This window comes from Haemaphysalis longicornis, unplaced genomic scaffold (genome assembly GCF_048455015.1).
Source record: "Haemaphysalis longicornis isolate Haplotype H1 unplaced genomic scaffold, Haemaphysalis longicornis Haplotype H1 scaffold_7, whole genome shotgun sequence".
Classification (NCBI taxonomy): Eukaryota; Metazoa; Arthropoda; class Arachnida; order Ixodida; family Ixodidae; genus Haemaphysalis; species Haemaphysalis longicornis.
In genome coordinates, this window is record NW_027526422.1 from 141,751,449 (window position 1) to 141,762,824 (window position 11,376).

The following is an 11,376-nucleotide window of genomic DNA, read 5'->3' on the forward strand; positions in this document are numbered from 1 at the left end:
ATTTGTTTTTCCTGCTTAAATTTCTCGCAAGTGCGGCACCACGCTCCGTGGAGCCCCTGGCAGTTGGCACAGGTGAAACTCTGGGTGTTGCAGTTTTCGGATGGGTGGTCATGTTGGCCGCATTTCGCACAGGTAAGGCGGCCGCGGCAGGAGTTTGTGCCATGCCCGAACCGTTTGCACTTGAAGCAGCGCCGTGCGTTCGGAATTTATGGGCGGATAGAACAATGTATGTAACCGGCATTTATGGATTCTTGAAGGGTGGATCCCAATAGCCAAGTCGATCGATCGATCGAAGGTCAAGATAATGTGTCTAGTTGCTACCTGTTTGTCATCGCGGCGTATTGATATGCTCAAGAGGACTGTGATTTGGGCGAGTTGGTGAATGTTCATGATTGACGATCCAGCGCGCGAAAACACGGCACAAAAAAGAACTAGAGTTAGACAGGACAGCGCTGCACTCACAACTGATTTATTTTGAAGAAAACATTGGTCCTGTCTAACTCTCGTTCTTTTTTGTGCCGTGTTTTCGCGCGCTGGATTGTCAATCATGTATTGATATGCGCTTTACAGCCGTGACGCCCTGATCCCTTAAGCTTTCCAAAATGTCGGCCTCGGTCTCGGACATGAGATCTGCCTCAGAGATCACACCTTGACAACTGTTGAGGCTGCGGTGGGGTGTGACCCTGATCTCCAGATCTGCCATGCGGGTTTGTTTCAGGAGGACTGGGGATTGCTGCTGAGTTTTTACTTCAACTAGCACTTCACCAGTTCTGAGCTTTGTGGCGTCGTATGTTTTGCCGATGACACCTTCAAGGTATTAAGAAAAAAGAAATACAGATTGAGAGGAAACCGGCTTCGATTTGTCCACAGATTCGATGATCATAAAACGAGGGTAGTTATCTGGCTTTGGGAGCGAGATAGAAGGCAAAGAAGAAAAAGATACTTCGGTGCGGCCCCTTTTAGGGGGCCGATCACGGTTGGGGGGGTTTTTGAAAATACCATACGGCATACTATAAAAGCAGGGAGACGGGGGTACTTTCTCCTTTGACCTTACCCTGGTAGTCAAAGAGGTCCCGGAGCTCCCTGCCTGGTAGACAGGCAGGGAGCCCATCGGCCGGAGCTTGACCAAGGCTCCGACGGCCAGCGTTTACGGCTTCTACCCTTCACCTTTATACACCTCGCCACGGTTGGACACGGCTTATGTATGGGAGCTCGGAGTCTGCGGTGTTTCTGCTCACAGTTACCATGAATACTCAAGGTGGCCCGTGCGGGGGACGAGCCGAAAAGAGAGAAAACAGGTGAAGTCAACGAAAACAGGTGAAGTCAACGCGTAGCAAAACTGCTGGTCCAAACGGCTTCATACTTCATGAGCACATTATGATTACGGTGTTGGAGCTCAATATTGCTGAAAATTTTAAAGATTGCCCCACCGAGAGAGGGAAAAGCAGTGAAATGATTTTTCAGATATTTTTTATGGCAGGCCATAACTCACTCAAGTATCTAAACACTGTCCTACAACATTTGACTATGACACCGACGTAATAGAGACAGTCTGGATTTCGGGAAAACGGCATGTTTCTACACATTCTTTAATGAATACACAGCCCGTTAATATATCCACTTCGTTTTTGCTTTCAAACGCTGCCCATCCAATTGCCCAAAAAATCGACTTCAGGATTTTGTTCTAACATGCGGGTAAAAAGGTAAGCGAGGATTTTGAATTTACACCCCTCTGGATGTGAAATTCAGTTGAATTGCCCCGCGTTCTCATAACGGTCGCCATCTGTTCGCATGTTCTGCCACCACTCGCATCCCGTACGAGCCCTGTCTTTTGTCATAAATCTAAAAGAGAAGACGTGCTGGTAAACAGCGCGAAGGCATAGCGCTCGCCATCTCCTGGGACTTCCTGCCAGTGTTGCGGAGTTACCAGTCCGGAATTGGAATGAATCCGGAATCATTCCACATTTTCGCGACCCCGGAATGGAATGGGAATGGAATGGCCACAATACTTGAAGGAATGGAATTGGAATGGAATTAAGCGCATTTTACCCGGGATGGAATGGGAATGGAATTACATTTATTTTCCCCAAAACAAACCGCACTTTTCCTTCTAGGGGCTGTTTTTTGTCAAAATATGCTAAGATATGCAAAAGATCCCACCAGCCCAAGTTGAAACATTAGTAAGCCGGAGCCTTGAATTTAACAATAACTCAGTACTGTTGAAATCGATTGGCTGATTACAAGCGCGATATATTTATAAGCAGCGATTCTACTACAATTATGTCCTTAAATACAGCGCGGCTACGAAGTTCGTCGCGATTCTCCGCCTAATAAACGCGGCTCTAAGGCGTTGGTATCCGTCGTGGGGAACTACCGCGATGGCATCCCCCCCCTATCTATCCCACCAACTTCGCCTCACCTTGGCGGCGCCTTCGCACCGGCTGCGAGCTGTTTCCCCACGCTTCACTTTTGTTTTTTGCGTCCGGACCGTCGGTGATCGCATCCCACCTCGCCGTCATCGGAACGCTGGCGCGGTGCTTGTGTTAACTGCGGAATTTCGCATATCCGCTTACGCCCCACCTCCCTTCGCGCTCCCTCCTCCTCCCCCAGGACGTTTGGCAATACTGGCCCTCCTGTCTAGACACTCGGACGCCTTTGCCCGAAGCAGCGTCTACGAAGGCCTAAAATATTGGTTCGAGAATCCACCCGAAACAGGAGAGCCCATGTGATAGGAAGTGCGGTCACGCCTGCGCCTTCAAGCTGCACGCTGCAAGCTTTGTTCCTAAATGGTTCCGACCTAACGGAAAGCGAACGCTAGCCACTTTCCCTTGCTTTCCCGACTCTCAGGGGCAGTTTTCGTTGTAAATGGGATGTCAGCTGACGTGGAACGCGTATTTTCCATGGCATCTCTTTTAGTGACAGACAGCGAAGCGAAACTGGCTCTCAAACACCTCTTTTAAGCAGCTCGTTGGTCAAGCGCAACACGCAGGCAGAATGCAAGTGTATTAGTTTACTTTTTTTTTTAGAACTGATCGTTGAAGCAGCCGTCATTTACACTTCATGTTTTCAGAACTTAACAGCGAAGCGCCCATTTGGCTCACAGCATTTTGTTACGTAATTTTGATGAATGAAACCAAAATAAACTTTTTTCGACCTTTCACGGCAGCTTGAGACATTTATTGCAGCATATAAAATTCACGAGCAGACCTAATTGCGCTGCTGAGCGCGAGGTCGCGGTTCGATTCCCGGCCTCGGCGGCCGCTTTCCTGCTGGAGGCGAAAAGTAAAAACGCCCGTGTGTACGAGATTTCGGCCTAAGGTGGTCAAACAATCCGGAGTCCTCCACTACCGTGCGCCTCATTGCCTGCGTTGCGTCGGCGCGTTCAACCCTACAATATATCAACGAGGACACCTACGCACTTTTTTCTGGCGTAGGGATTTCCACAACACTAGACTGACCGGCTGCCGAACGTGTCCTTCTATTATTATCGTTATCATTTTTTTTTACATATTTTCTTTCGGTTGATCGCCCAGACCAGAGGACACTTGGGGGAACTTTCACTGCTACTCCATCCACTGCATGCAACCCCTCAAATTATTTATACAGGCCTCAGTTATGCAATTAGTCGTGCAGGCCTTGGACTCAGTTTTGCTGAGTCCAAGGCAACAACGCATTCTCTAAGTCCTTCTTCAGTTAGCTAGAGCCAAAGGTTGCGTGTTGCTAAAGTGTGAACAATCTCCCAATTACTAAAAGAAAAAAAAACAAGACGCAGATTAGTATACGAACCAATGCACTATCCCAGTATACACTAACGAGAGAAAAAATAATTCTCCCTTCGCATTGGTTCTCACCGAGACACCCATACGAAGGTCGCGCATACTCTAAGCACAGCCTGAACTTTCGCTCGTGCGCAGTGGATGATACCTGACGCACGTATTTAAGCTTTTCGGCAAGGGCGACATTTCATACCTGCGCACACGCAAACACAGGAAGTTCTGAACCTATCCGTGCTTTCAAGGCGCGCTTGACATGCGTGAGTGCTGACGACCTGTGCGGCCCGTGATCCGTATTTGGTGCAAAGGGAGGACAAGGTGCTCGAGCGGTAATTCTTCCAACTGATACCACCAGATGCGGAGGTTCTGTTCCTCGTTACCAAAATTATAGTTCTAACCATGCTCACGACCGCTCCATACGCGTGTTAACTGCTTAAGGAATATAATGTCTTCTTCAACCATACTTTTGTCAGCACAAAAATAGAACATGTCATCGCATTAGCATTAACACATTCACACTTAAACAATATTAAAGCATCACAACTCGTAAAGACGTGCTGACCATGCAAATACTATAATATCTGCCTGGAGAACTGCCCCTGTGGGAATTAGTAGGGTGATTGCACTGAACGAGATATGCCACAAAGCCACTATCCCTCGACCTGGGTTACGTGTTTTGCGTATTTTAACAGTTCTTAACGCGTGTAATAACATCAGCTTAACGGTGGGTTCATTGGTAACTTGATAATCACCCGATAAGTAGTTTAGGAATTAGAGGAATGGAATTGAACTGCCCGGCAATTCCCGGAGTGGGAATGGGCGATGTTCCGGCATTCCGAGGAATTGAAAGGAATGGAATTTAGGCAATATGTAATTCCCCGGAATGGAATTGGAATGGAATGGGGACGCCCATTCCGCAACACTGCTTCCTGCAACCGCGTGCCTCTCGTAGGTAGCCCATGTTACTTATCATAAAACTGTTACCGATGAGCATCGTTCATACCTGCTCAGATATTTTTCTCAAGGGTAAGAATACCTTTCCTCAACCAGTCGGCCTCCATCGTACGTTCCCAGCGCAATCGTTTGCCGAATGCAAGTTCTAGTTACAATCTGCCACGCTTCCTCATATCATTTCGGAGTGCATGCAAAATCCCATCCTCCCCTGTCTTCCATCCGCCCTTCCTACCCATGACATGTGGGAGAACCTGGTGAGTAGCGGCGATTTGGATGTTCAGACACCTTTTCCTCCGGAGCGAAGGCGGCCCGCTCATCACATGGCTTTCTGGAAAAGGATATCACACCCAATTCACCGGCTCAATTATACGTTTTTCACTTAATCACTCACTCACTCACTCGCTTGAGCGCACCATTTTGGTGCATTTCGTTTCGCGAGATTTGCAGTAAAACCGCGTTCGAGACGTTTCGCGTTATCAAGACGCACCGGCGGTTGGAGCCCATGTATACACAGCAGGCAGGAGTTCCTGAGTCTGTACCACCTTACGATGAATTAGCCAATTATGACAACTAAGAAATTAATGAACACGTATTATACCCATTAATGTCATTAACATAATTACACATCCCGGCATCGCCAGGTACTACCGCTAGTTACAAATATTTTTCCACAATTATCAAAAGAGCCGTTTCCAACGTCAAAAAAGTTTATGACTCGTAGCGTTGTTCATATCTCTATAAGTCCAATGATAAACGTGCCCTTTTTCGCTTCATTCCATCTAGGAAAGCAGTGCCTTCTTCAGATAAGTCGGACCTATTGGTATTATACACTAGTGCACTCTCTGAATCACTCTAACTGATTACTGATGGTCTGCCGAATCTTTCTCATCTGCCTCTACGATCTGCTTTTCTACGCCAGATGCGGTAAATGACTCTGTAGAGGTAACACTCGCTGAACTGTCTGAAATTGACTGCTGCTGCCCATGGTTTGGATGGCATTACTGCGGAAATACTAAAGCTGCTATTCCAATTGGCGCGCAAGAATCACTGAATATAAAAACTATTCCTTCAAAAATGCATGGCGCACCTTTAAAATAACTTCAATGCATAAGAATATTAGTCAAGGCTTTGTGGTTGACACCAGACCTATAGCTTTAACGTATAATGAGGTCAAATTAATTGAGCGGATTTCGCATCACCGCATTATAAAGATTGTGTCCGCAACTCATATCTTCAGCCCATGCCAAATTGGCTTTCGACCTGGCTGTTCCATATGGAGTGCACACATCGACATTGAAAGCCACATAATCTGCACGTCGCTATAACCAAGTTGCTGCTTTGGCGACTCTACATATTGCTAAAGCCTACGACAGTGTCGAAAATCTTACGCTTCTCTCTAGATTAGGGAGGTTAAACTTTCCGAAATACATACCAGGGTGGCTTTATGAATTTCTAAAAGATATACGATTCTGTTATGCAAAGGGTAGTACTTGTTCCTCTAGGCAGCCACAAACAACAGGAGCGGCACAAGGGGCAGTTCCGTCGGCTGTGCTTTTTCGCGTGCTCTTAACGGTGGTCCCTGTGGTTTGAAGATCTTATAGATATGGTTATGCTTATGCTATCGCAGTTTTTACTGCAGCGTCTGTTACTCAATCTCTTGACTCCTGACTGCTATCATATTTAGGTATTATAGTTGCCTGGCTGGGGTCTAGTCATCTCTGTATTAACGCCAGTAAATTCTCATTACTAGTCGTTCCGGTCTGAACGCCAGTTAATGTCACTCTTTGTTATTGCCAATACATCATCCCACAGGTGGATTCATTAAAGTATCTTGGGAGCATATATACCGGCTGGGTTGACTGGAGTCCACACAGAGCTATTAAAGCTGTTAAAGGTACACGTGCAGCGGAAATGGTGCGGACGGCGGGGACGCGCCACCGCCTTCTCCGTTTGAAATGTGGTGTCATCCGAAAGATCCAGGCGACGTTCGTTTAGCCCGAAAAATGGCCGCATCATGAGGGGTAATAGATTGGGTGAAAGTTTAAATTGTTGCTGGTAGTGTGAGGGGTGTTAGAATAATGGTTCCGATGACGGGAAGAAGATGAGATAAGTAAAATAAATGCTTCCTGGTAATAGTGATCAGGTCGTCATTGTGGGTTATACATTACGCTAAAATTCGAAATGTTGCCGCTATGGTGGGTGGGGTACCGCGAATTAAACATCTCAATAGGAGAATCACGTGGGGTAAATACAAAAGAGATTCCCGATTATTGTACTGAGATAATTATGGTGAACCATTATCGAGGTTAAAATTTCATATTTTACCGCTAGTGTGTGCCGGGTATCAAATTAAAGGTATCGTTTAGAGGAATAGCGTGGCGTGATACAAGAATACTTCCCGGTTAGACTCTTGAGGTAATCATGGACAGTAGATTAGGTCAAAATTCAATACGTTCGAAATAGTGTATGCGAGGTATAAAATTTGCGGTCTTGATGAGGAGAATCCGGTGGGAAAAATAAAGAAATGCCTTCTGGGTGAAAAGGAAGGAAGGAACAGCATAGGAAAGTCAGGGAGGTTAACCAGGGTACTGTCCGGTTGGCCACCCTTCCTATTCTGGGAAAATTTGTAAAATGGAATGGTAATCATAGATTTAGTTGAAACTCAAAATGGCCCCGCCAGGCCTTCTGGGATATCGAATTTAACCTCTCGGTGGGCCGAATCACGTTCGACAAATAAAAATGCGTCCTGGTTATAATCATGAGGTAGTCATGGTGAGTCCTAGATTTTTTCAAAATCAAGGTGATGCCGCTAGGGCGCGTGGGGTACCAAATTGAAGGTTACAATTAGGGGAATTACGTGGGATAACTAAAAATGCCTTCTGGTTATAGTAATGAGATAGTCATGGTGGGTCTTATTGTAGGCAAAATTCCAAATGAAGCTGCTAGGGCTCGTGGACCATCAAAAAAAGGTTTCGATGAGGGAAACTACGTGCGATAAATCTAAAAAAAAATGCGTTCTCCTTTAGTTACGAGATAGCCATAGTGAGTCTTAGATTGAGTTAACATAAAAATGATGCGATGGTGTGTGGGTTATCAAATTAATGGTTTCGATGCGGGAAATAACTTCGAATTAAAATTTCCCCCTTCTCCCCGCGAGGGAACCCTGGTGTGATGCGGCGCATGCATACGCGAAATGAGAGAGTACACGTGTTTTAGCGACCACCACCCAGCTATTTATTACATTTAAGAATGATGACTCTATGGTCAGTAAAGTGCACAGTGAGCGGTTGCCGCAGCAGTGGTGGCATCTTGGTTTCATCGTCGATGTTCGAGAAAACGAGAGCGAGCGCTGACTGAACCGCTGCGGAGTCCACAACCTGTCAGACACGTTTGATTGAAACGTTGTCATAGATGAAAAATCTTCATCCGCTACTTCTGTTGCGGCGTCCCATTGGAGGGAAGTATACAACTATTCGGTGCGCACACTGCAAGGCGCCAGAAAAGCAGTGTACCACATGCGGACGCTCAATTCTCTAATACGCCGCCTAGGTCCGGAACCCGAACACTAAAACTAGTATGAAGGAATTTGAGGCCAATAAAAATAATGGTTTGCGCTTTCTATTGAACTCTACAGTTGAGTTACCGTTGAATGTTTAAAACTTACTGTCTCAACGGGCAGTCTATTACTGCGGCGCATCGTTGCACTGTGTACTTTCTTTAAAAAAACGTTTGAGAGGAGGTGGTAACGGATAAACAACAGCATGCTCCCCCGTCCCCAGTAAACAGAACTATTCAAAAATTATGGCGTACATTCGTATTTCAAGAGGTATTTTTCCCCAAACTATTAAGCACAGGGATGCCATGGCCGACACGTTTTCCCGCCATTTACGAAATGTGAGCAATGGTGAGCTGAGCAATGGCAGAACTTGCGTGCAAGCGCAACATGACTTGTACCTGTTCCTATTAGTGACAGTTACGATCGGCTGTTTAGGCTGCTAATTGAGTAGGGTAATCTCCCCAAACATTGCAATTTTTCCTCTTTTAGAGAATGTCGTGTATCAGAATATTCCCCTTTTTCATTTGTAACAACCCCTTCAACATTGCCATAGTGCGAATGCCGGTGGTCAATAAATAAATAAATAAATAAATAAATAAATAAATAAATAATTGAGGCGGGTTAGCCCGGCTAAGCGTCTATATTCAACTTGGTTTAGCCGGGTTATGCCTTGGTATCACTTGGTTAACATCTAATTTAGGTGTAATGATACTACTTAGTAATAATGATAATACTTAATAATGATAATTATACCGTCATCGTTGGGCCAGGTTTCTCGGCTGTGCTTTGTGTTGCGGTCCTGCTTACGGCGTTCTCCAAGCCGACCGGCTCGTGTTTCTGCTGAGTCCATTGCTAGATTTGAGCGCTTGGCATTCTGGGTGTTGTCCGCTGGGCGGTCAGTCGCCGCTTGCTGACGATGACTCATTGCCTCCGGCTCCCGTGCACCGCTCATAGAAGACGGCCCGGCCTCGCTGTCATCCATGGCCAAGCTCTTGCGCCGAGCCGGCGGCGAAGCTGGGCGCGGCCACTCAGGTGATGCGTTGCCGAGGCTACGGCGCGGCTGCAATTAAATGAAGGTCAAATTACTGACAACGGTGAAACTCGGCTCGACGATGTCAGGGAAGCTGTTAATGTTAAGTGGAAACGTTTACGGTAAATAAATTTATTTTGAAGTTTATTCATTACATAAACCAAAACGTAAATAAGCCCGGCACCTCATCACCACCTCCAGCTACGCGCGGCGATCAAGCGAGAGCACAGCACTGACCATCGAGGGAGACTAAAGGACTATAGAAGCAGACAGCAAGCCTACCGAAGGGGGGGAGAGCGCCAGCGATAAGAAAGGTGATGTCACACGAACGAACTGATGGCAGCCTCTAACCTCGATGCATGAAAGTTGAAACTAAGCCCGCAATACTTTAGCTTTCGACTCAAACAGAAAATCGAAACAAAATTTTTTTTCAGTTTCGTTCCGATTTTTTTTTTTTTTGATTTTCAGTTTCGCAAATGAAGTTTTTTCATCATCCTCATTCTCAATGCTCGGAACAAAATAATCAGTACAATTCCGTTTTCCTTTTCGTTCGTGGCAATAAGATCGTTTCTTTCGTATTTAGGCTACTGTTTTCATTCCGCTCTGAAATCCAGAAAATAAACATTCTTGAATGGTTACTGGAAGTAGTACAAAATACCAAACTTTTTTGCCAGGCCATAAACATAGACAGCAAAACTAACTTTCTTATCGCAGTTATTCTGTTGGCGCTTTAATGTCCCTAAATACTTACTACCGTTCAGTCTTGGCTGTTTTCTCAACCAGCATCTTGCGCAGGGGCGAAATGTCTGATAGTAATTCGCTCAAAGTACACCAAATCTTCCGGGAAAACAATTTATAGCAGTCATAAATCGTCTCTTAGATGAAATATTCTTTAACTAACAAAAATTACGAAGCGAAAGAAAACGATATGAACGTACCTCACCCCAGGGAAAAGGTACTTCAATTATTGCGGCGACTAGAAGACGAAACTGCCTGGATGGAAGAATTCGGCGTTTATATACGCTCGCGACGGCTTATCGCTCACTTCAAAGAATTTGGGAGTGTCCTGCTATCAGTTACATATCTCCATCCAATCCTAGCGACGGTTGTCGAGGCCTGCAAGTCTTGAAGAGGCCGACAAAAAAGCGACGAGAATTTCACCCTTCTTCCTCTTGCCCTGATGGCCGGAGGCGATGTTCCTATTTTTACGGTGCTTATTCTGAGCCCACAAGGTGGCGCTCCTTCACATTCAAAAGACCAAATTGGCTCAGCACTAATTTACTGGCTGGACGAATATGCAAAGGGACGAAAGTTAGGTTTTTCTCAAATTGATCGTCCTGATATTGAGTCCTTATTATAGCTAGCAAGCCAGTGCTGTGAAAACCAGTTCTAAATAGAGGACGGGTAAGTTCTTGTGACAACCACTTGAGGTTGAACTGGTCGATCCGAAGCGACTTCACTCAGCTATTTGGGCAAAGATTTAGTGATCTCAAAAATCGCGTATCTAACGCGAAATCCGGTAAAGTGAGCGAAAAAAAAACGGTGCCCGTTGCGGGAATCGAATTTCGATCGCTCGAGTTATAAACCCGGCGTCTATCCGGCAGCTCCATTTTGACATAGACGAGGAGGTTTGCCTTTGGCATGGGGTGCATGAAAATGAAATATTACACAGAAAAATCGGGCTCCCAAACGTGTAACAACGACAATGATCCGTTTGCAGAAAGCTCGGCGTTCAGCCATTGTCGTCGTTAACAGAAGGGGTGGCTGATTTTTCAGAGTAAAGAAAAAAGCTTACAAAGGTGCTGACGTGGCATGGGGACGCCTTAACAAAGTGCACTGTGACCTGGGGTGCCAGTGCAGAGTGGGACGGCGGGTGCAGGTGAACCAAAATAACAAAAAAAAAGCTACGTAGAAGCAGCGGAGCAGTACGTACTGAACACGTCTAGACCGTGTGGGACACCCTATCTGTTGCAGATTGAGCTGCAATGAGGATTCGAGGAGGCAAGCCTACAATCAGAATCGGCTATCGCTAGGAGTGCGAAACAGACCAATAGTGACGAAGC

The 11,376-nt window shown here is 45.9% G+C and overlaps 1 protein-coding gene across 1 annotated transcript in view; it reads right to left on the reverse strand.

Annotated features, from left to right (window-relative positions):
• The window catches only part of LOC144147089 (uncharacterized), a 293,400-nt gene extending 282,273 nt beyond the window's left edge, over positions 1 to 11,127 (reverse strand). Inside the window, exons 1-3 of the mRNA XM_077679136.1 lie at positions 11,109 to 11,127; positions 10,252 to 10,306; positions 9,037 to 9,343 (exon numbers count right to left, since the gene is read on the reverse strand). Coding sequence (XP_077535262.1) covers positions 9,037 to 9,265 — 229 coding nt within the window. The 5' untranslated portion in view covers positions 9,266 to 9,343; positions 10,252 to 10,306; positions 11,109 to 11,127. The remainder of the gene's footprint in view (positions 1 to 9,036; positions 9,344 to 10,251; positions 10,307 to 11,108) is intronic.
• Positions 11,128 to 11,376: the final 249 nt, after the last annotated feature.